Source organism: Oncorhynchus nerka, linkage group LG4 (genome assembly GCF_034236695.1).
Source record: "Oncorhynchus nerka isolate Pitt River linkage group LG4, Oner_Uvic_2.0, whole genome shotgun sequence".
In the NCBI taxonomy this organism is placed as follows: domain Eukaryota; kingdom Metazoa; phylum Chordata; class Actinopteri; order Salmoniformes; family Salmonidae; genus Oncorhynchus; species Oncorhynchus nerka.
In genome coordinates this window covers 43846764-43872907 of record NC_088399.1, presented here as the reverse complement: position 1 = coordinate 43872907, position 26144 = coordinate 43846764, and the positions used below count along the sequence as shown (strand labels likewise).

The 26144-nt window shown below is 43.2% G+C and overlaps 1 protein-coding gene across 1 annotated transcript in view; it reads right to left on the bottom strand.

Annotated features, from left to right (window-relative positions):
- Window positions 1–404: 404 nt before the first annotated feature.
- The window catches only part of rai14 (retinoic acid induced 14), a 36219-nt gene continuing 10479 nt past the window's right edge, over window positions 405–26144 (bottom strand). The window contains 16 exon segments of the mRNA XM_065017557.1: window positions 405–3348; window positions 3444–3509; window positions 4308–4469; window positions 4681–6204; window positions 6415–6512; window positions 6857–7004; window positions 7206–7295; window positions 7894–7985; window positions 8698–8730; window positions 9066–9253; window positions 9508–9614; window positions 14327–14397; window positions 15244–15301; window positions 21341–21405; window positions 21997–22085; window positions 25969–26099. Of these exon segments, the coding sequence (XP_064873629.1) occupies window positions 3262–3348; window positions 3444–3509; window positions 4308–4469; window positions 4681–6204; window positions 6415–6512; window positions 6857–7004; window positions 7206–7295; window positions 7894–7985; window positions 8698–8730; window positions 9066–9253; window positions 9508–9614; window positions 14327–14397; window positions 15244–15301; window positions 21341–21405; window positions 21997–22085; window positions 25969–26099 (3009 nt within the window). The 3' untranslated portion in view covers window positions 405–3261.

Genomic DNA, 26144 nt, shown 5'->3' with positions numbered 1-26144 from the left:
ATACATAAGGAGGATGTCATCAGGGCTGTAAATGCAGTCTGATGTCAGGCTAATAGAGATAAATCCGTATCTAATAGCCATTGTACATATAACACAGACATCCATGCCTGGGGAAACCTGAGCCGCTTACCATTTCAACATCCATCTAATGCTCTACTTTTTCTAAAAAAAAGAAGTACGTTTTCCAGAGAACAAATTATGTCCACCTGCTTTACGTCACCAAAAGTGGTATGTGTTGAAATCAGAGCTAGTCATTCTTTAATTGTTTGGCAGAAGCCCCTCTGTCATCCTAATTTATTATTGATTAGGGCCCTTGGGCTCTCTGGCAGGGGTTGAAATAAAAAGCATTCATCCCCACAGCCAATTGGATCAATACACGCCATATTTATGGAAAAGGCAACAGGCGAGGTCTTCACAATTTATTGAATTGGGTGAAAAACAACTGGCAAACAGACACATCAAAATCAGTTTCCATTACAAAAACAGTTGTAAAAACAACAGGAGACAAGGGGCATCTCATCCTTATCCCTTTCTAAATTCAAAACATCTAGGCAATGCTTATTAACCTCTGTCACAAAGAAGAGAAGTCTTCTTTTTTTTTTAAACCTTATTAACAAGAGATTTAGAGAAAGTCATCGAGTGACCTGGGATATAACTTCACTCCTGTCTTCATCATGTTCTATTATATTCTATTGCTCTGCTGTAGTGGATCATCCTCAATCATTTAGGCTGTGTTTACACAGGCAGCCCAATACTGATATGTTGGTCTTTTGACCAATCAGATCAGATCGTTTGCCCATAATTGAGCCGCCTGTGTAAACACAGTGAGGAGCCCAAAGAATGCTGAAACCACAGAGTACAGAACTGTGGTGGTGTGTATAGGTTCGGGTTATGTATATCACCCATAACTGGAGTCATCCTGCATATCACGTGTCTGTTGTAATTGCACATCACTGTGATCACTATGGGAGTACACTGTGTAATACATGGCACAGTCAATGTAAGAGTGTTCAACCCACTAATATACTCAACTATTTCTCATTGGATGCATCTTCAGCATTGTTCCTTGTACCATTTTAGTGGTACAACTATAATGGAGCTTGTTTTCAAAAGAGTTCAGATTCCATGGGCTATTGTAAAATACATGATTTGTAGAGGTCAACAGTGGCAGTACAGGGATGAAATGGTGCAGTTCTTACTGTTACCAGGCCACAATGATACAGCACCAAATTGGAGCCCTACTAATCCCGGACATCCAGAACAAAATTATTGCGTAATTGCGCCAGATGATTGATTCATTTCTGGGAAGGAGACGTGTTTTAAAAAATGTACTAACGAGACCACTAAACTAGAACTAGATTAAGCGTCTAAAATGTCCGACCGTTGTTTCAACGTAATCTTCTCACGTTCGCACACGCCAATTCATGGACGGTCTATATTCGGGTTGCATCCGATTTACTCAGCCCAACTCACTGGCACTCAGTGCACACAGAGCGATTAGCGACGACATCGTCACGTGATCCAAAAACATGACAGACATTGGATGAATAGAACATTTTTTATATGTTCGGCTGTGTAATGAAAATGTATATAAAAACAAATCTAATCTGCCCCAGCGACAATTATTTAAATAATTCAATGGATGTGTGTGCACAAAGGTGACGATTTAAGTTTCTTTTTTGGACTTTTTAAATGTAATTTCTCTATGGTATCGTCTATGTGAATTGTCTTTCTCGGCCGGGCATCAGCTAAGCTGCAGTACCGAAAAAAAGACTGTAGGTGCAGTCGAAATCGTGCTTCTAGACCGGAACAATGGCCTCTTGAACAAGACTAGCTAAATCTCCACCCCTTTAAACGGATAAACCAGCCACTGTTGGGCAAATCTATGGGCCGGATGTCCCCTTCCTAAAAACGAGAGCGCCTGCGAAATCGTGATTTGTCCAAATGATGAAGAATCTGTTTACCAGAACAAAGTTCCTCGTTCGTAACGCATCCCAGTCTGTCGACAGATGCTAGTACCATTATGTTACGTGCATCTGTCCACCAGAGATTATAGCCATATTTATGAGTAATGAACTTCGTGTTTTATGGTGCTTACTATACCTACTCTACTGCTCATGTACAGTATGTGGATGAAGTGGTTTGAATGAGGCTGAGCAACAGTCCAACAGACTCACATGCTGCCATACCAAGATAGAGTAACACTGAAATAGTTGGTTGTTTCACCCCCCCTCAAAAAAAATATATATATGACTACCTGCTACAGTTCTTACACTATAATGATATTACAAAATGAGGGAAGAAGATCAAGAATCAAGACAAGTCTGTCAGGCTTCAACACAGAAAGAGCAGGCACATGGGACACAAAAACTAAGATGTCCCGGATGGGACAGGTAATCTGCTGAGGCAATATAGAGTTTGAATGGGAGTACAGCATGATGAAAGTGCATTAGTCACATGGGTATTTTCTGTCCTCAGAGAGACACTCCCCAGAGATCTGATACCACCTCACCCTTCAAGTACTGGATCATTGCTCAATAAATATCATTGTTGACACAATGGGGGGTTAGATTACTCAAAAGGTAAATTCTGTTCATAAAGTCATATTGATTTAAAAAGCCTCCAAGGGAATATGGTGTAAATGAGGACAAAAACCCCCAGTTGGGTAAAATTGGCATTCACAGATCGCAGACACTAAAAAGGGCCTAGGTTATCACACACAATATTGAATTTATACAAAACCCCCAAATAGGTTTGTTAAAAAATACAACTACCAAACTTTGTTTTAATTTCATAAATGTATCTAGAAAAATCTTCCATACATTTGAAACTATTAGTTTTCATAAACATTTTATGCTATTAGGAAAATATTGATAAATGTGTCGAAAAAGCATTTTGCATGTGGTTGATTTAGGAAAAATTGCATGCAGAGGTCCCAAAAATTGGATTATATCATTGTCATGAAAACCAGTGCTACAATTAAAAACTAATTGACAACAATACAAAACTAACACTGCTAATTCAAAGATGGGATGCCATTCAAATCTATTGACAAGGAGTCTTCATATTGTAGCTCCCCTCTGAAATAATTTGTAGACAAATAAAGAATCATTATCTTTGATTTTGCTGGACGTGTGTCTTTGATGGACGGATGCGGCACACATGTGTGACAGGCCATGTAGGTTAGGAGACCAGCGTGTAAGGATGTCGTTTCCTTGTCTCCTCTCCAGCACTGGCAGTAGATAGATAGGCTGCTCCATCTCAGACACTTCATTTGGCTTCTGTTGGCATTTTGCACATCCTCAGAATCTGCTTCAAGGCTTTTTGAACGTCCTCATCCATCTGACCCTATGAGGAATAAAGCAATGACGTAATACCATTAAAACCACATCTGCACCATTTAATATGAAATCACAGAGTACCCAGTATGCATAAAAACGTACCTGAACGGCGTATAGGAGATGCATCCTGTATACGGACACAATCTCATGGTGCTGCCTCTTTGACTCCTATAGTAAAGAGATGCAGAAACAGGCTAGCGCGTTAACCAATTGGTTAGTGGAATATCATACATCAGCTATAAAAACCATGTAGAAACTGCTCAGAATCATGAAAGATAAGCAATAAACCAAAGACTGAATATTTTAGGCAAACACCCAGCAGTGACAGAAACAGAAATCATAAATTACAGTAGACGTCCTTCAAAGATCTGCATCTACATGTCAAATGTCCTTCCTCAGAGCCATCTGATTTGCACAGTACATCCAGAGGAACAGGGTGGTCAATGGCTAACGCCTTGATCACACCGACAGCGTTAATGCGCAAAAATATTACGCAGCATCATCTGGATGTGTGTGCAACAAAGGTTCAACATTCAACTTCTGCTACCATTTCTGTCAAGCCATCTACACATACAGTTTGATGCATACGTTTGATAAAGCCAACGTATACACCAACGTGTGCAGCCTGTGACAAGCAGCGGCAGATGGTGAGATACAGGAGGGTCCCGTTTGGCCTCCCCTGGACCAGAGGAGGATGCCCTGTATCAGTACATTACATCTCTTGGCTCTAACACGGAGGCTAATCATGACAGTACAGAGATTTTAATTTTAGCACATAATTCATCGCAATTCCGCTTCCAACTGTCTGGCAGTTGTTCCAGGAAAGTCCTTAGTCGAAGGGATTTGTGTAAACAGTGTATCCTGTCTTCTCTGACGCTATCGGAGTGAGGGTGAATGTAGTATACTGATTCATGGTTGAATTAGCCATATTAGCTATAGTGTGAAGGTGTATGACTCACGACTCACCCCTAGCTGGTACTGCAGCTGCTTGACTTGCTGCTGTAGGTTGTCCAGCTGCTGCTGCTGCAGGGTCTGCTGTCTCTTGGCAGAGCCTGCGCTGTAGGATAGCTGGGATAGGCTGTTTAAGGCATCCTTTAACTTCCCCACCTCTCTCGACAGGTCATCAATCTGAGACACAAACAACGCGGGGGATCAATACAAGGAACGAAACTGTCTATCATATGGCCACAACAAAATAAAATGTCATGAGGAAGCAAAATAGAGGGATAGCTTTCTAAACTCAAAGTATTTCCTTTGCCAAACCAGGGAAATTTGCTATATCATTACTGGTGAACATTGTACTAAACACTCTACCAACAGAAAGCTGTAACTTACAAACCTTCTTATTCTTCTCTCTCTCTGAGCTGACGTGTCCCTCCACCAGCTTCTTCAGCTGAGCTATGGCATCCTGGGCACCTCTGAGCTTGGTGCTCAGAGCGTGGTTCTCCTTCTCCCTGCTGGCAGCCAGCTCCTGCAGGGCCTCCCTCTTACTCCTCCCCTCCTTCAGCTCCTGCCACGCTGCAGCCGCATCCAGAGCCACCTCATCCTGCTTCCTCAGGGCCCCCTGGAGAAGCTGCGTCAGGTGGCCCACCTCAGTCTCCAGACCCCCTCTCATCTGCTCGTGCTCCAGCCGTGATATGGAGTCGTCCGGTGTGTGGTCCTTCTCCACGGTCAGTCTGTTCTGTAGGGCGTCCACCTGCAGGGCCCTCTGGGACAGCTGTTGTCTCAGAGCGTCTGCCTGGTCCTCCAGGTCCTTGATGGCGCTGCCCAGAGAGGACACCACCTGGGTGTGGTCAGCTAATGCCACTGACCCCTGGGCCAGAGCATCAGCCTCCTGCTTCAGGAGGGCGATCTCCTCCAGAGAGGCTGAGTACTTGCCCTGTGTGTCGGCTAACGATGCCTGCAGCTCCTCCACTCTGCTCCTCAGCGTGTCCTGCTCTTTGACTGGGGAGAATACAGGGCTGCCAGGCTTAGACTTGACAGCCCGGGTCTCTTCCAGCTGGTTCCTGGTGGAGCTCAGTTCACTCTTGGCCTCGCTGTAGGACTTGGAGAGCTCCAGCAGGCGGCGCTGCAGCCCATCAATAACACTCCCCAGCTCACCCTTCATCTCCTCAAAGTCATTAGCTGCAGCCTCCACAGGGACCGTCCCCCTCAGCGCCTCCTGCAGCATCCTGATTTCCTCCTGTGCCTCCTTGTACCGGTCCACCAGCAAACTCTTATCGTGATCAGAGCTGTGGTCTGCTGCCTTCAGCCTGGCCTCCAGCTCCCTGATCCGGCCTACATCCCTCTCCCTCTGCTGCCCTGACTGGGCCAGCTGGGACCTCAGCTCTTTCACTTCCTGCTCCAGAGAGCTTCTCAGTCTCTGGAGCTCCTGCTCTGCCAATTCCCTTCCTCCAGCACCTCCTCTTTCAATCTGTGCCCTGAGGGCCAGCACCTCCTCTCTGGCCTGCTGGTGTTTCTCCTGTGTCTCCGTCAGCTTGGCCTGGAGCTCTGCTAGACTCTCAAACAGCACCTTTCCCTCCCTTCCCTTCTCCTCATCCTGCTCAGGTATGAACCTGGCATGGAGTGTGCGGTTCTCCTTCTGCGTCTCCTGTAGTTTAGACTGGATGCTCCCTAGGGTCTCCCTCAGCAGCCTGATCTCCTCCTTCCCCCCCTCCTCACTCTCTTCCTCCTCCTGTCTCAGGGAGGTGATGCTGAGCTCCAGGGCGGACCCTTCAGACATGTCCTCCTCGGTCACCTGAGGCTGGAGCAGGGTCTCGCTGGGGGACTCGTGGGTGGTGTGGTAGGAGGCGTTAGAGTTCATACTATCTGGACGGGACGAGTCTTCATGGCCCCCCTCACCTCCCTGGGGAGACGGACGCTTCTACAGGGAGATGGAGAGATGAGAATTGAGGAAAAATAAGTAACCACTGTTTAGTCGATTTTTAGGATCTTAATGGATATTTCTTATGTAGAGTGACAAATTATAGTAAACAAAACACTGGTATTACGATTGACAGAGAAAAGGCCTATTATCACTATAATGGGATATCTACGCTCTTGGAATGACGAGTTGTTTCGTTTGACAGCTTACCTTGAGTATCTGGGCTAACTGCTGGTTCTCCAGAGACAGAGCAGTAATCTTTGCTTGTAGGGCCACTACTAGAGCTGAGTCTACCTTCCCACAGTCCTCTGCCTGTATCAACACAATTATACAGTTAACCTGCAATGGTTTGGACTACCAGGGAATATGTTAAGTTCTTGGGGCATCTCATGAGACTTCCATAACCTTCCATTAGTACATGTAGTAATATTAGTCAACAGTGTGGGTGACTGTGTGGGGTTTTGAGCTACAGCAGGACAGTGCCCTGGAGCAGGCAGGATTCTCTACCTGAACATCCCCAGCCATTAAAAACACAGCACAGCAGCTGTATAAATGGGTTCCAGAGAGATAGAAAGGGGACAGAGAATGCTAGAGGCCTGGGATCAAAGCAGCGCAGGCAAGTGATATTAAAGGCCTGCGCTGTAGCTGTAACTCGCCTTGGGCTCCGTCTCCGTCTGGCTCATAGTCACAGTCTGGTCCACAATCTGCTTCAGATCCTCAATGGTATCCAGCAGTATGCACTTCTCCCCCTGTAGCTTCTCTACCTCCTCCCTCAGAGACACACTCTGCAACTCCTCCTCCTGAGACAGGGAGGGGATGGGATGGGGGGGACGAGAGAGAGAGAGCGAGCAGTGAGCAAAACCAACATAAACAAAAATATCGACACAGAACAAAAACATGACGGGCAACAACCAAGATAATACTTTAGAGAAAAGAGCTGTTCTTTTAAATGAGAGCCCTGTAATGACTTCTAAGAAATTATTGAGTGTAAGTGCATGTACCTTATAATTGAATACTTTAGATCCAAAACTTTTACTGGAGACCGGAGTTTCATTTGGGGTCATGTACGCGGGAGAGTTGGGGCTAGACATCTAGAAAGTTTGGAAACATAAAACATAAATTACATTTCTCAGTGTTTACTCCTGCGTTCGGAACTAGACATTTCAGTTACAGTACTTCAGCAATAGTCAATACATACAATTACACTGAGACAGACAGAATAACAACCCTAATGCACTGAATACAAAGAGCCCTTGAATGAAAGCAGTAGACAAGCAGGGTGAGGGTCCAAAACATTTAAGGACAACACTGGGTATCCAAACAGATACAAAGGTGAATTACATTTCTTACGTGTTTTGCTCTATAGACGCAGTAATTACTACTGGGAATTCAAACAGACACATACGAGGTCAACACATATTATAAGGTTCAAGAACTTCATTCAGAGTAGAAGTAAAGCGTTACCTGACACAAACAGGGCTAAGGATCAATCAAAAGGGAAGCAGATACATAGATAGCCGCACAGACGGGAAATGAACAGACCCAAAACAGACAGGCAGACTGACTGACAGGCAGACTGATTGACAGGCAGGCAGACTGACTGACAGGCAGGCAGGCAGGCAGACTGACTGACAAGTAGGCAGACTGACTGACAGGCAGACTGACTGACAGAGAGAGACATGCCTTTACCTGCACAGGACTTATGGGAGGTGGAGGTGCTTTTCGTTTTTTGGGAGTTGTGCTTGGATCGCCACCTAATCTAGCCACTTGATCATGCTGAGGTGTGAGTGAAGGAGTGGGAAGAAAGAAGAACAAAAACAGAAGAACGATCCGGCAGTGTTTAGTTAGGTTAGCTAGTGAAAAAGAAGAATCAAACATTTGGAGAACTTATAATCAAAGAGAAGGTATTTATCCAGGAGTAGCAAGGGCTTGGAGAGTAATCTGTTTAGCTAAGGTGTTAGATTCATGCTCATACATTGTCCTGTTTTGGGGTGGCAGGTAGCCTAGTGGTTAGAGCGTTGGGCCAGTAACCGAAAGGTTGCTGGATCGAATCCCCGAGCTGACAAGGTAAAAAATCTGTTGTTCTACCCCTGAACAAGGCAGTTAACCCACTGTTCCCTGGTAGGCTATAAATAAGAATTTGTTCTTAACTGACTTCCCTAGTTAAATGAAATACAAAAAAATAAAATACATGCTGCTTGAAGTGCATTTCAAAACGAGTTTCATTATGTAAAAAAACACAAGGTTTAAAAAGAAAGAAAGCTATCAATCTTATTCAAGATTAGGTTGTTTAATGATGATACTGTGGCAAGAGGTTGGTTCTGACTGTTTAATTTGTATTATTCCTTCTGATTAGACTAATAAGTGTAATTTATCACATTCATATCAAGTGAATGTGTGTAGGGTCAATGAGCAGGACAACAGGTTGCAGTTGTGAAGTTTGGAAGAAGATAGCAAGATTGCAGAAGCTGAAGTACTGGTAACTTACCTGAGGAGTTTTGGGGGACTTTGGAGACTTCGGGGTGTCTGTGAATGAGGAGAGGAGAGAAGGGGGGGAACAACATTCATGGGACAGCCTGAAGATGGCAGTGTTGGGTCAATTCTGCATAACAGGCAAACTGAAAAGCTGCATTTCAAAGCTTGACCACAAAGAGGTCAATGATGTACATGGGTAGAAATAAATGTGTATTGTTGAGGGCACTGGAGGACTGGAGTTGGGAAACACTGTGCTTGAATGTCATAACTTCCACACACCTCAAATAGATTTGAAGGGAAATTAAGCCTGAAGGAGTCTGCTAGAGTCTCTGGTCAACTGCCTCATACTAGGCACGATCCAGTAATGAAGACAGTTCCTGTCTCACCTGAGTCGGAGTGGGCCTTGTGCAGCGCCGCAGTGAGGACGGCCTTGACTTCACTGCTGCCAGACATTTTGGAGTAGTGCAGGACGTCGTGACCCAAAGAGTCCACAGCCTGGAGGTCAGCTCCTCTCTGGACCAGAACCTCCACTACAGACACACTGCTGCTCTCACTGGCCAGCATCACCGCTGTCCTGTATCACACAGTCAGAAATAGTATTGTCATTGTCGTCATGACAATACTCATCATTAACATCATCATCCTCCTTCTCACCATCATCATCCTCCTTCTCACCATCATCATCACCCTCACCATCATTCTCACCATCATCATCATCCTCACCATCAAGGCATTATAATGTAACGTGCTTGTAGACAACCCTGTAATGATGAGATGAAGTTATGAAGTGGAAGGCACGTGTGATCTGCCAGATGAGTCCTCCCCTACCTGCCGTTCTTATCACACGCGTTGACGTCGGCTCCCCAGTCCAGGAGGCTGCCGCACACCTCCGTCTGGGCGTGTCTGGCGGACAGCAGCAGGGGGCTGAGGCCATCCTGCAGGACCCACACATCATAGTTCACTCACAGTAACAGTATCCTGTGTAGACGGTCGGTTCAGATGCCTTGATCATAGCAGGTGAACACAGAAGCACACATACGGTCCCAAACCGACATACTGACGTTCACTGTTAAAGGATCCACAACCTTGTTTTCTCGGGAAAGGAAGAAGTGGGAGAAGTGATTGGAATGTAAGCGCGACAGTACATATTCAGCTGATGTACACTATAAGCATTGTTTGGTCTGCTGCAATGAAAACATACGAGACGTATAGCACAGAGAACAACCAGCCGTTTCGCTCATGTAGTCTGACCACAATGCAATTCCTAAGACGACAATTGGAGCATTGACGAGTGGTAACAGGCTGGGCTACATCCTTCAGCATCCTGCTCAAATAAAAGCACGACTTTATAGCGCCAGCCTCCACTCAAACAAACCAGAGCAAAGGCCTTTTATTATATTATTTTGGCATGCGGAGTTAGCCATTCTCCCCCACAGCTCAGAGAGGGAAAATGAGAAACTTTACTCTGCCCCCCGCTCTCTCACACACACAGACCCCTTCGTACACCCCTCCACACACAGCGTTCTCCGTTCCATGCACAGACAGTCCTCCTTATCAAATAATGTACACAACACATATGTTCCACATATTTTCTAGATTCCTTTCCTTATATCCTTTCTTTCCCAGGGTTTGGCTTGTCTTAGTAATACGGTTTAGGAAACTGACACCTCATCAAAAGCAGAGGCAGGCAATATCTACATGCGCAGCCTGTCTGCTTCACAGGACATTACACACACTGCACTGGGCGTTGACTCTTAACACAATCAAGAGGATTTACACAATTTCTGTCTCACTGGTAGATGGAACATTTCTCGAAAATCACATATTATCCCTGAAAGCTCTCGGAAAACACGTTCTGGACGAACCATAAAAAGTGAAATACACTAAACTTCATACAGATGTGGAATCTTAGTTTGAGCCAGTCTCCTACAGCAGGTAAATAATCCTGCAACAAAAGGAAATATGAATTATTATGTGGATTATAATTCATGGACATTTTTGTAGCGGTTGATATATTTTTCACAAGGGAAAATCAAGTCTGAAATTTCTAAGTGGAAATGACAAACTTTATAGAAGCCTTTTTAAAACCTTGAATTCACAACAAACGAAAAATATTTCCTGTGTTGCAGGAAATTCTCCTGCAAATCTCTGACCAGATTGTCCCTTGTGAAAAATGTAGCAGTAGGAAATTCTCCTGCAATTCGGTGATCAAATTAAGATACCACATCTGTACCTTCAAAATCAACATCAAAGTAACTTAATTACTTCTAACTTCTACCATACACTAAAACCAGGAGCCAGTTTAAAAAGCATTTCACCATTCGCAACATATTTTCCCCAGAGATACACGTCACATACCATAACTAGTAGGTTGAGTGATTTCTCAGGTGATACCTACATTTCCAAGACCTTGTCTAGACGCTGACTACCAGCTCTGTCAAGGTGATGAGGCTTCTGACAGCCAGGTGTGAGAAAACTGACAGTGACAGCTCTTATTCACCAAGAATGACCTTGGATGATTCTCTCGTGTATAAAATGGAACCTTCCAAGCTGTTTAACATATCCGACGTTCAGACCACACTCTGGACAGTTAGACCATATTCTTTGTCACTGGGGTGATTTCTGGTAAATAACATTGGAATCTTTTCAGACCATACTCTACAGTTTTAGTTAGTGTGTGTGTATGTCTATACAGGTGTAGGATCTTAATTAGATAATCCTGTTGCAGGAGAACTTTCCAGCAATGCATGAAATGTAAAACTTGTAGGCTATTTGAGGTTTAAAAAGGCTTTTAGGCTATTTGAGGTTTAAAAATGCTTCTGACTTGATTTTCCCTTACAAAAATGTATCAACCCCTACAAAAATGTATCAACCCCTACAAAAATGTATCAACCCCTACAAAAATGTCAATTTATCATAATCCACATAATAATTCACATTTCCTGTTGCTGCAGGATTATTTTCCCGATGTAGCAAACTGGCTCAAATTAAGAGAGAACAGATAAACCTCGGTAGGAAAGAGGAATGAACACTAGCCATTGAGTGTGGGTGTGACAAATACAACATTTGACACATGAGGAATCTAAATGGGGTTCAGAGATGTGCCAGGGTTGACTGGGAATGTGTCAGACTTGCTTAGTGTTAAACGAACACACACCACAAAGGGCAAAGCTATTATGTGGGTTTCTAAGGGCCTTATGTCATGTATTTACCAGCCGAAAGGCCTAACTTTGGTCTTGAAAACAGAACAAGACAAAAGTCCTGCTTTCCTCATCTCTGGCAGACAAAGCCCTGGCGGGCGCAGAGTGTGAATGTTTTCCAGAGTGTGAATGTTTTCATACCCCTCACAGTCTGGGGGGGGAAACAAGGGGATGAGAAATACGTGGACTGATCCTCATGCCTAAATAAAGCTACAGTATGGCATCTGTGGGTTAGGCCAGCAGAGCAGAGGCTGGCTGCCAGGGCCCAGGAGGCTAATGTAACAATCTAACATTAAAACCATGTGTAATCTCAGCACTCAGCAGGGTGCACCACAGAGAGCTGTGGCTAAGGCTGTCTGGTCCGACACACAGAGATGGGGAGGGTTAACCATGAAGGAGTGCCCAGGGTCCTAGCAAAGCCACATTGTTACAGCAATAATGTGCCCCACTGGCTATAGTTTCCCTTATTTCTACTCCATTCGCTCCTGCATTTGAGAGGCCTGCGTGACTACAGTAAGTACCTCATCACCATCCTCTAATGGTATTGACATAGTTCTGTCTCTGTGTGTTTTATCGGTGCGTTGACATGAACATGGATTACAGCCAACCACACGGTAAACATTCCCCCCTCTGCGACTGTGAATGTTCAAAAACCGCCAATCCCAGGAATTCTCTCTCTGTTACATCATTTTGTCAGTATTTACAGTATTTAAAGAAGATATATAGGCATGTGGCACGTCAAGTATTAACAAGTTGGCATGTTCTTCCCAGCGCTTTCTGTTAGAGGAGAAGATGAATGAGTTCCAGATGTGAGCGAGACCAGGATCCAGGTTCACCCTTCACTGTGAACCACGGCTATAGTGGTGTTGACCTACAGTAACACGGAGTAAGAGCAGGCGTTAGCTACAGCTCCTCCCACTGAATGTGAAATGCAGCCAAATGAGGTACTTTGGCTTGACGTGTGCGCTGCTGATGACTGTCTCCATCACCTCCTAGTGAGGTCATACTCCGTGAACTTAACAAAACCTCTCAACAAGGATACATACCGCAGCTGACTGCCTCCCGCACCCGACTGTTTCTGAACAGCAGGCTCTTCCCACACACAGCTAAAGTACCGCCGTTCAGATGGCATCAAAGCCCATTTGGATCGGATTGGATAGCACTCCACCATTACCCGCGATTGTTTCTGAGAGAGACTTTAATTGCTGCAATAGCTCTCTAACAGAAACACAACATAGTTATCTTGTGTGTTTATTATCCGGAGGATACAGACAGGATGACAGGCTCACAGTAATGAAGATGTGTCAACCAGGGTTTGAGTGGGGTGAGAAAGCGATGCACTTAAACAAACTCTGACTGGTGTGTGACTCCCTCCCTGGCCCTCCACAGCACCCAGTTCCTTGGAGTGTATCAGTGTTCCCTGCTATTTCAGGATGACGGAGGTTTGAGGAGAAGCCACAGCTGGATTGGAGAGGTTTGATATCTACACTGCAGCACAGCTCTTTTTTTCTAATACTTCCCCCATCAAAAGCTAACGTCTTTGATTGGGCCAAATTGACTCATTTGTTAACAAAAGAGTATCGTAATTCCTATCTTGTTTTACGAAAAATGCTCTATGTCAACGTTATAGACTTGGCAAAAGTACAAGGAAATGCAGGATTTGAGAAACGCTGAGGACAGCGGATGTAACACAAACCCTCACTAAAGGAAGAGTATGCTTCTCTACGGAGTTGAATCAGAGGTTCGGACTGTGCTGTATTGGATATTACTGAGACATACAATCTTAAACATGTATCCCCGTGGTAGACTGGCAGTAAATTACTGGATCAGAAGGACTCTAAAAACACTACATAAATAAAAGCCCTCACGGCCCTTTATACGACCCCGGTGCTGCAATTAACGTAATTGGAAGTAACATAGGGATTTTTATATGAGGGTGAGTGTGTGCTGGGAGTGGGTTTGTCAGTGAAGCTGGCGGGAGGGAGACATCTTGTACAGCAGGGATGTGGCATCACGCCTCCCAAAGAGGAGGAGGAAAAACAACACCGAGCTGAAAGAAACCACAGACATGTACAATGTCTCCATTGGAGACCACAAGCCCGGCTACCACGACACAAATACACAATGTATGCCTCACACACAGCGAAGCCCCAACACACATACACACCGTTGACGCCACAATAACACACCATCAACTCCACAAACACACACTCGCATGCACACCCGCACGCACACACAGTCAGATGTTAATTTGCTGGTCATTTTTTGAGGCACAGCAGAGCCAGTACAGTGGGACTACTCCATGCTGCATTTATGCGGAACAGCCTTCTCTCAACCCACAGGGGAGTAACAAAACTTCAGGCCTGGATATTTCTTTAGTTGAAGACGATACAAACAATAACTTGACTGAGAAAACTGCACTGTATCTGATCTAATGGCATACGTACCGTGTCTTTGATGTTTACCGGACACTTGTGCTCACATAAGGTTTGGACAATCCCAATGCTTCCACTGGCAGCTGAGGGAGAAAAATAAGATACATGGATTGATAAGCCCAAAATGCCCTGCCCACCATGGAGTTATGTACGGAACGAATACAAAACGCCACGGCAGGTTATTGACTAACTGAGAGCCGTGTCAAAGCTCTCCCACAGGCCCCCGGCATGACTCCTCCTATAGCAGCTTGCTCCCTGAATAGAACCCTACTGTGTCCAACATGGTGCAATTATCTTGCAGTCACCCATAAATGGACGTTGGAACCCGGGAGAAAAAAACCTGTCAGTAGAGTCTCTTACTATGCAATTGACATGGCTCTTTTTACTGTAGTCTTTGATCCAAGCCCCCGCACCTCAGATAAAAGCATCCTCTGCTGGCCGAAGCCTCTCTAAATGTATATGTTCTTTAGTAAAGTATGGTTCACCCCAGGCACAGAAACATTCCTGTCATATACTGTATAAGACTACACCCGAGGTATAGTCTAGTTTTATAGTCGCGGCCGCTTCTGTAATCATCAACAGGACTTTGAGCTGAGGTACAGCAGTGAGATGGATTGTGTCATGGATGAGTACAGGACCGTGACTGAAAGAGGGGAATTGAGATCAGATGCTTAGAGGATAGGCTCTGCTGCTCTGCACCTAAGAAGAGGAATCATCAAACCATTTTATCCTCCTAGGTTTGATGGTCTCAAATAGGATCTCAATCGATTTCTGATGAACATCACCATTTCAGTGGGAATCTTCAATGCCCAAGTTACAATTTTCCCAGAGCTGATGCCTAGGGATGCCCTATAGACATAAAGTGTCATGCATTCATGTAGGCATTATAGAGGCCTTCTGCATACAAGTTATTTCTAACCAAGTCTTACCTGCGTGATGAAGGGCTGTCTTCCCTGAGCTGTCCAGAGCATCCAACACACATTTACTCTGGTGGGAAAACACAGGCTTAGGTTAACATCTATATCACCATATTATTTTTCCATCACTGTTATGTTTGTCTTGAAAAATTGGTCTGAGCCTTAAAAAGGGGAACCACGGCAAATTTCAAAATTTGTCCAAGTGCCTAAACCTCTCTGCTTAGTGTTGGACTGTCTGTCAAAGTGTGCACCGCTCTCACTCAGGGAGAGCGAGAGAGCCCCTCACTGAGCGCTAGATAGAACTTTGTGGAATACAGAAAATATACGGGGGGGGGGATGTACGTTCCGTCACAGCGAACATACTAAATCTGGGAAGACCAATCGATTGTGCGATGCAACATAAACATTGTATATGATACAACACAGGCACGAGAGAACTCCTCATAAAACACAACTCTGTTAACGTCAGTTTTCAAAATACATCCGTCTTTACCACATCACCCAGCACGCCTTTTATTATAGTCCTATAGTCACTCGAGAAATATATACTGAAGCAAATTTCACCCACGTTTTAGATAAGAAAATATTCGCATACCTTATGGGGTAGCTAATCCTAGCCTAGTTTCGAGACAGAGATACTGAAAGTTTATGAAGACAAAAGCCAAGCGGACATGTGGAATTATTTTATTTGAATGGATGGTTGACATGACAGAAAGGTGTGAGGATATGTTTTTATCGAAAAGGTGGGTAAAAATGTTTGCTTCAGTATACATTTTTTCACGCACTAAAGTTGAATGTGTTGTTGTGTCCCACACGCATTTTCTGCTTGGTTTAGGCTACAGAGAAAGGGACTGAAAGAGAAACGGTCTGAAAATAGGACTATAATAAAAGGCGTGTTATGTTATAAGGACATCAGTCAATTCAAATACATTCATTAGGCCCTAATCTATGGATTTCACATGACTGGGGAGGAGCTCAGCTACCGGGGAGCCAGGCCCAGCCAATCAGAAGGTTTTTTTTTCCCACAAAAAAAGGCTTTTATTACAGACAGAAATACTCAGTTTCATCAGCTGTCCGGGTGGCTCTTCTCAGTCAATCCCACTTGTGTAGAAGCCGGATGTGGAGATCCTGGGCTGGCGTGGTTACACGTGGTCTGCGGTTGTGAGGCCAGTTGGAGGCACTGCTAAATTTTCTAAAATAAGTTGGAGGCGGCTTATGGTAGAGAAATGAACATTAAATTCTCTGGCAACAGCTTTGGTGGACATGCCTGCAGTCAGCATGCCAATTGCACACTCCCTCAAAACTTGAGACATCTGTGGTATTGTGTTGTGTGACAAACCTGCACATTTTAGATTGGCTTTTTATTATCCCCAGCACAAGGTGCACCTGTTTAATGATAATGCTGTTTAATTTAGCTTCTTGATATGCCACACCTGTCAGGTGGATGGATTATCTTGGCAAAGGAGAAATGCTCAGTAACAAATTTGTGCACAAAATTTGAGAGAAATATACTTTTTGTGCATATAAACATTTTCTGGGATCTTTTATTTCAGCTCATGAAACATGGGACCAACACTTTACATGTTGTGTTTATATTTTTGTTCAGTATATTTTGAAAACGGTCAGTGACAGTGTTGTGTTTATGAGAAGTTCCCTCGTGCGCGTGTTGTTGCACGTGCAGTAAGCCACTGTGGGCTTCTGTTTCCTGCTTGCTTGGCTGAGACCTCAGAAAAGGTCCAATTGTGAACCCGTGACCACAAAGTTCTATCTAGCGCTCAGTGAGGGGCGCATAACCTTGTGACGCAGCGCTCGCTCTAGCTCTGCCTTGCTCTCCCTGAGTGAGAGAGGTGCACACTTTGACAGGCAGTCCCACTCTAAGCCGGAGAGCTTTAGGCACCGTTGTAAGCCATTTTTTAGACGCATTTTCATTTGGAATTAATGGGAGTGCCCTTGCATCAGGTTTCCGACAGTGTGTCAAGTCAATCTGTATGGGCAAGTGCCTTAGCTGGCCATTCAAGTGACAGGCATTACCAGAGAGAGGGAAGGATATGTATTACATCTGACTTCAGCTTCCCAACTGTTTGGAAAATGGTCTGAATCTCACGGAGACACTTAAAATGAACCCACTGAAAATAGTTCCCTCAGTTGTTGATAGGCTACGTATCGATTACAAAAACAGCTTTAGTACAGAATTGCTGCACTGAAGCTTTGAATTCAGCTGCTACAAAACAAATATATAAGAAGGACTGATATTAGCATTAAGTAGATGATGTACATACAGACATACTCACAGCAGAGTTCATTTTGGCAGCTATTTTAAATTTAGTTTTCGTCACATTTGAGTTACTTCACCCATTGCTAGTTTCAGTTATCAGTCGCCTAAAAACTATTTTCGTCTAGTTGTAGTCACAGCCATTTTAGTCACATAATAGTCAGTGCATTTTTTCTTCTTCTATTAAATAATGAATATTTAGGCTACCTCCAACTTCCATCATGTGCACATTCAGATAGCCGTGTCCAACTACACTTACTATCTCCTCATCTAACTTAGCTGGCAACATTGATATTGTGGCAGAGTGTAACCAAAGGCAGCCATAATTAATCATACAGTGCATTCAGAAAGTATGCAGACCCCTTGACTCCCCTCCCTCCCATTTTGTTACGTTACAGCCTTATTCTAACATGGATGAAATACAAAAGACATCCCCAATCTACACATAATAAAACAGCTTTTTAGAATTTTTCCAAATGTATAATAAAAAATTAAAAAATAAAAACCTTATTTACATAAGTATTCAGAGCCTTTGCTATGAGACTCGAAATTGAGGACAGGTGCATCCTGTTTCCGACTTGATTGGAGTCGACCTGTGGTAAATTCAATTGCTTGGATGTGGTTTGGAAAGGCACACACCTGTCTATATAAGGTCCCAAAGTTGACAGTGCATGTCAGAGCAGAAACCAAGCCATGAGGTTGAAGGAATTGTGTCGAGGAACAGATGTGGGGAAGGGTACCAAAACATTCCTACAGCATTAAAGGTCCCCAAGAATACAGTGGCCTCCATCATTCTTAAATTGTACAAGTTTGGAACCATCAGGACTCTTCCTAGAGCTGAATGCCTGGCCAAACTGATCAATCAGGGGAGAAGGGCCTTGGTCAGGGAGGTGACCAAGAACCCAATGGTCACTCTGACAGAGCTCCGGATTTCCTCTGTGGAGATGGATGTCCTTCTGGAAGGTTCTTCCATCTCTCTGGTCTGATGAAACCAAGATTGAACTCGTTGGCCTGAATGCAAAGCGTCACGTCTGGAGGAAACCTGGCACCATCCCCATGGTGAAGCGTGGTGGTGGCAGCATCATGCTGTGGGGATGTTTTTCAGCGGCAGGGACTGGGAGACTAGTCAGGATCGGGAGAAAGATGGACGGAGCAAAGTACAGAAAGATCCTTGATGAAAACCTGCTCCAGAGCGCTCAGGACCTCAGACTGGGACGAAGGTTCCAACAGGCCAAGTCCTGTAGGTTCATGCTCTACAACATCCGCAGAGTACGACCCTGCCTCACACAGGAAGCAGCGCAGGTCCTAATCCAGGCACTTGTCATCTCCCGTCTGGATTACTGCAACTCGCTGTTGGCTGGGCTCCCTGCCTGTGCCATTAAACCCCTACAACTCATCCAGAACGCCGCAGCCCGTCTGGTGTTCAACCTTCCCAAGTTCTCTCACGTCACCCCACTCCTCCGCTCTCTCCACTGGCTTCCAGTTGAAGCTCGCATCCGCTACAAGACCATGGTGCTTGCCTACGGAGCTGTGAGGGGAACGGCACCTCAGTACCTCCAGGCTCTGATCAGGCCCTACACCCAAACAAGGGCACTGCGTTCATCCACCTCTGGCCTGCTCGCCTCCCTACCACTGAGGAAGTACAGTTCCCGCTCAGCCCAGTCAAAACTGTTCGCTGCTCTGGCCCCCCAATGGTGGAACAAACTCCCTCACGACGCCAGGACAGCGGAGTCAATCACCACCTTCCGGAGACACCTGAAACCCCACCTCTTTAAGGAATACCTAGGATAGGATAAAGTAATCCTTCTCACCCCCCCCTCCTTAAAAGATTTAGATGCACTATTGTAAAGTGGCTGTTCCACTGGATGTCATAAGGTGAACGCACCAATTTGTAAGTCGCTCTGGATAAGAGCGTCTGCTAAATGACTTAAATGTAAATGTAAGTCTCTGAATATCCTTGAGTGCCCCAGCCAAAGCCCGGACTTGAACCCGTGGAGAGACCTGAAAAATGCTGTGCAGTGATGCTCCCCATCCAACCTGACAGACCTTGAGAGAATCTGCAGAGAAGAATGGGAAAACTTCCACAAATACAGGTGTGCCAAGCTTGTAGCATCATATCCAAGAATACTTGAAGCTGTAATCGCTGACGAAGGTGCTTCAAAAAAGGGTTGAGTAAAGGGTCTGAATACTTATGTAAATTTGCAAACATTTCTAAAAACGCTTTGTCATTATGGGGTATTGTATGTAGATTGTTGAGGGGAAAAAACTATTTAATCCGTTTTCTGTAACGTAACAAAATGTTGAAAAAGTCGAGGGGTCTGAATACTTTCCTTGGCTACAGGTTCAACAATTTACAGCTTTGGGCTCCTGAGTGGCGCAGCAGTCTAAGGTTTTCATTGAAAATGGGAGAATTTGATCTTTACAAAAATGCCAGAAGTATTACTGCACTCCTAATATTCAACAGTATTCATTTTTCACTATAGGAAAAAAGCAAATTCAAATAGCATTAGTTTTTCACTATAGGAAAAAAGCTAATTCAAATAGCATTAGTTTTTCACTATAGGAAAAAAAGCTAACTCAAATAGCATTAGTTTTTCACTATAGGAAAAAAGCTAATTCAAATAGCATTAGTTTTTCACTATAGGAAAAAAGCTCATTCAAATAGCATTAGTTTTTCACTATAGGAAAAAAGCTAATTCAAATAGCATTAGTTTTTCACTATAGGAAAAAAGCTAATTCAAATAGCATTAGTTTTTCACTATAGGAAAAAAGCTAATTCAAATAGCATTAGTTTTTCACTATAGGAAAAAAGCTAATTCAAATAGCATTAGTTTTTCACTATAGGAAAAAAGCTAACTCAAATAGCATTTGCGGACCAAGGTGTAAGAGCGGCAACACAGATTAGAGAAAAACAGAGCACATGGGAAAATAGAGCTTCTGATGCAATCAAGGCAAAAATAGCCTACATTAAAGTAAGAGAGAGAGTAAACATTGTTTCTAGTTGAGGTTAGTTACAAGTCAAGTGTGCTGGCTTCACATCAGTTCAAAAGTGTGACTAAAGTGACCGCTTGGGAGCTGTGTGGGAGAGCGGGGCAGATCAGTTCAATCAGACCGCACAACTGAAAGATGTTTTGCAGAGTCATTTTCATCATAGTTATTGGTGATGAAATTAACACTGACTCGCAGATCATATTACAGTAAGAGTCAGACATTCTGATTAATGGCCAAGTATTATCTTGTATGCACACTGTGGTGTAGACTTAATTCTGACAGCTTCATAAAATCATATTTTACGTACACAATTATGACATGTTAAAAAATACTGACTAACAACAGTTCATGCACACAGAAATCCCTGATTTCACTACATCAAGACTTGAACAAGCAATCCACTGTACTTGTTGATTTCCACAAGCTCCTGCAGATGCATTAACAGACTTTTATTGTGTGGACGTACGCATGGCTGAACTGAGGTCATATCATAGTTGTGTGAAGGATAGAGAAGAGGTCATGGGGTTAGGTCAGCCGATGCACTAGGACTGACCGAAGAACCACCAGACAGAACACAACCAGATATGACACACCTCTCACCACAAGACATTACAGTCACTCGGTGAACCCATCTTCACAATGGTCAGAGAGACTCTTTTTTCAAATTGGGATTCAACGAAAAGCACAACTGTTTTAGCCCGCTTGCATACACATGACCCATACATAAGGGTGATAATGATGAACTACTGGAGAATATATCAATGGCTTCATCCGATACAGCCAGTGAGTGAGTTATCAGTCAACATTTACGTTTGCAGTTTCATTCATTCAGTAGCTCCATCTCACCTGTATAAGCTTTTTGGCACAATCCTGATGGTTGTTTTTGGCAGCGAGGTGTAAAGCACTAAAACCTGAAGGGGAAAAAAATACATCCGGGTGAGATATCTTACGTTGCAGCTTCAGTTTAATTCAACTCCCTGCTGGTCTCAAATCTATATCTGTAACCACTAGCAGTAGAATCATACTTGAGAAAAGTTTCTGGGCAGATTAGGTCTATAGGTGAATGTTCACCTACACTATGTTCAGGAGATGTTATGTAAGTAGCTCTGTCTTGAATTATTAATCTGGATCTTTGGGCAGGCACAGTACAAGGTATGTCAGGGGTCCCAATTCAGCCATGTGTGTGGGGTGGGGCGGGTGGTGGCAAAACATAGTTATAAATAATTTGTAGACTACAAATTGAGCGCAAAAATCCCAAACAGATATAGTATTTGAGAAAAACGGAATAATTTCAAACCTTGATTACATTGGGTTTATACCTCTATGTATGCATGGGAATACTTGAGAACATATTTTAAATCACTTTAAAATGATTTCCTGGTGATTTGACAGTCTTTAAATGTCCAACAACGGAAATTAATGACAAAAAAATTGCTCCGAAAACTCAAGGCGCCAAATAAAAATCACCTATTGGGGAACCCTGAGGAATGCAGTCCACTAACCTGAGGTGTCTATGATTGATGTGTCCACTCCATGGGCCAGGATGACTGCCAGACAATCAGTTTGACCACGGGTGGCAGCCACATGGAGACTGTACGAGGAGAGACAGCATATCGAGATGATCAGTCTAACACAGTGGAATGGTACAGTGGAGATGAAACATGTCATTGGAGGAATAAACAGAAAATACAGCAATCAATTGTGAAGAAATAAAAAAAATACTTCAATTCCCTACACAAAAAGCAAACAAAGTGTCAACAACACTACAATTCAATCTTCACCAATGTGATCTGTCAATATGATTATCACTGGCCAGATCTGCTTCTTCAAGTTGGAAACATCAAGAGAAGGTTAAGTGGGGAGGTGACTTTTGAATTCGGTGCTACGGAATGTGGTGTTAGAACAGAGGGAGTGCATTGCTGTGAATCAATGAGGCCATCAAGCAGACTCTGAGCTAATACGCACGCACGCACACACACACACCACACACCCGCATGGCCTCTAGCACCGTTCAACTCAAGAACACGACAACAGAGCAATTACCACCGCTATAGAGGATGTCTTCCTCAAAACTATGAAAACATTTTTTTTTTTTAAAGGAAACCTCATAGCAGGTTCCAGATTCCAAGCATTCTGGTGCACTTCTTCCAAATGACTTTGACTGATCCAAGGACGTGTGAGGGAAATATTGAAGTAGTCAGACTGAGTAATCATCCAAGTGTGTTTGCACCTGTTAATAATTCAGTTCTGCTGTGAAAAGTTGTGATTTTAATTGGAAGAGATAACGAGACCATTTCTTTCACATATTTGTTTTTGGAAGAACACAGATTTTTTTTGTAATGAACATGGATGATCTAATATTGGACCATTTAGATAAGCAAGTGTTTAGATAAGTTAAGTGTCTAGACTATTTAATAGAGCTTACACAGTGTATCTGCTGAAATGAATTACCCTCAGAATGGAAAGGCATTAATCAAACACACTTGCCTGACTAACATGTTTGATATGCCTGGCACAGCCAGAATAGTCCGTTTCCTTTTTAATGAATGTTTAATTAAGCATTCTTCAACAGCTTCCACGGTGAGCCTCATTTCAACACCAATTACACTGCCTCGGGACATCAATTGCTAGGTCAATAAATTATTATTCATTTATGATAACAAGCACAAGTGGAAGGCCACAATTTAACTCCTAGAAAACGATATTATCAATATTAATTTAAGACAATGACTTGCAGTTACACGTCATGTAATGAACTGAATGAGTTACATTTTCCTAATGAATCAGGCTACATAGGACACACACACACAAACGGAGTTATCACGTGATTATCTTTCTGTGTGTGTTTTGCAATAATAATAATAATAATAATAATAATAATGTGAGATGTCATGCTTTCAGACACCAGCACCAACACCACCACCCATTCCAGTCATTATGTACAAATTAGAAGTCTCCAGTATCTCCATGGTGACACTGACTGTTTGGGAATGCCATGCCAGTCAGTGTGTGTCCTTCTGGGAAACATGGGAAGGTCAGATATGTAAACAATGGTGTCTTTGTATTGAGTGACATTAAAAACACCTATGTAGCCTGATAGTTACGTATTGCAATATTCTTTTTGGACGATATTATATAGACATTTGACTCCAAGTATAGATTTGTAATATATATATATATAAGAAAAAAAGAAAACAAATACCACAAAGCGTGATTGTGTCCTGATATTGTCCTGATTTCTATAGGCTCTGAATGGACTTGACAGCCATGCTCCCACTTCCTAGCTGGACCAGATAATGCAGAGGGACAGTGTTAATGTTTGACCTCTTTCTGACAGTTGTAGACAGAGCACCACCACCAGAGACCAGTGAAAGATGACACCACTGACCTAAATATATTTAGTCATTTACTTTGAGGGAGATATGCACATACCAGCCAGCCACACAATTAGGGCTGGGAATTGCCAGGGACCTCACGATACGATATTATCACGATAATTAGTTGCCGATACGATATGTATTGCGATTCTCGCGATTCTATGTGTTATGAATCGGAAACTGTGATTTTATTGCGATTTGATGTCCCCAAAATATTGCTCACTATATATCTGCTGCAGAGTGACAAGAGAGATTGAAAACACCTACGTAGCCTGATAGTTACATATTGCAATATTCTTTTTGAACGATATTATATAGACATTTGACTCCAAGTATAGACATTTGACTCCAAGTATCGATTTGTAATATATATATATATATATATATATATATATATATATATATATATATCGATACTCCAAGTATATATATATATCGATTTGTAATATATATATATATATATATATATATATATATATTTATATATTACAAATCGATACTTGGAGTCAAATGTCTATACTTGGAGTCAAATGTCTATATAATATCGTTCAAAAAGAATATTGCAATATGTAACTATCAGGCTACGTAGGTGTTTTTAATGTCACTCAATACAAAGACACCATTGTTTACATATCTGACCTTATATATATATATAGTTTCTGTATTCAGCTGTACCTGTGCCAAAACTCTGGTAGTTTTCATCCCATAGCTTGTCCTCCATCTTCTTTTTAAATAGTGAGCCAACATGTTTTCAGCCCTTTCATTCCCGGACTGATCAAAACTCATTCTCATTCTTTCTCTTGTCACTCTGCAGCAGATATATAGTGAGCAATATTTTGGGGACATCAAATCGCAATAAAATCACAGTTTCCGATTCATAACACATAGAATCGCGAGAATCGCAATACATATCGTATCGGCAACTAATTATCGTGATAATATCGTATCGTGAGGTCCCTGGCAATTCCCAGCCCTAATTGTGTGGCTGGCTGGTATGTGCATATCTCCCTCAAAGTAAATGACTAAATATATTTAGGTCAGTGGTGTCATCTTTCACTGGTCTCTGGTGGTGGTGCTCTGTCTACAACTGTCAGAAAGAGGTCAAACATTAACACTGTCCCTCTGCATTATCTGGTCCAGCTAGGAAGTGGGAGCATGGCTGTCAAGTCCATTCAGAGCCTATAGAAATCAGGACAATATCAGGACACAATCACGCTTTGTGGTATTTGGGAGATTGTTAAACACAAAGGAGACCATGCCCTACTCTATACAATTGGAATTATATCATGTTCAATAGGCGATCAATGAAAGGCCATAGATTCTCACAGGTTTGTACACATGAAAAGAGAGAAGGGCACAGGAATGGCTTTGCCAAAACAGTGTGTGGGGTGCATTTTATGAATCATTAGCTCACCAATTTAATCATTTCCCCCATCATGAGTAACAAAAGATGCCATTTAAACGTTAGCACATATTCATTATGGAATAGGAGGAAGGGCAAAGCTAAACAGATAGACAAAAGGAGGAAGAAAGGAGATATACGATGACAGCGATGCTCGTACAGATACAATTACATCTCTATGGTGCTATACTTAGCAACTCATTGTCAGGGTGCAGTTCATTTAGAACCAGCCATTTGCATGACTTTCTTTAACTTTCTCTAACCATGATAATACCTAAACCTTCTCTGGCTCCAGATGACTTATTCCCTCCTTCAACGGGGTATCTAGGGCAGTTCAGTTCAATAGCATCTCCACTAGTGACAGGGGCTATGGCTTATTGAGTCAAACAGTTGCCCGGGGCCAATTCCATTATTATCAACTATTGTAGGATGTGTCATCATAGAACTGTGGGGGAATATCCACATACTGCAACTTCTATTCTGCACTGAAACAGTTTCAGTGTTGGAGTTGTAGATGGACTGGGGAAGATGAGCAAATATGTAATTGATTTAAACACTAAACATGACTATACTCATATTTCAAATGGCCTTTAATTCAGTTTGAAAAACCCACCTCCTAAATCTCCAAGCTGTCCCAATTCCCTGTTTCTTATCTGTGTGTGGCTCAACACCATCCCTCAACCCTCCATACTCACGCTGACTTTCCCTCATTGTCCAGTTTGACCGCGCTGGCTCCTTTCTTGGTGAGGAGAGAGGCCACCTTCTCCACCTCCCCATGTTCCACAGCTGCCAGGAGGCGCTCGTCGTTTTTGCTCCATTCATGGGCCTGAGGAGGGAGAGAAGGAAACAATATGACAGAGGTTAATGCTTC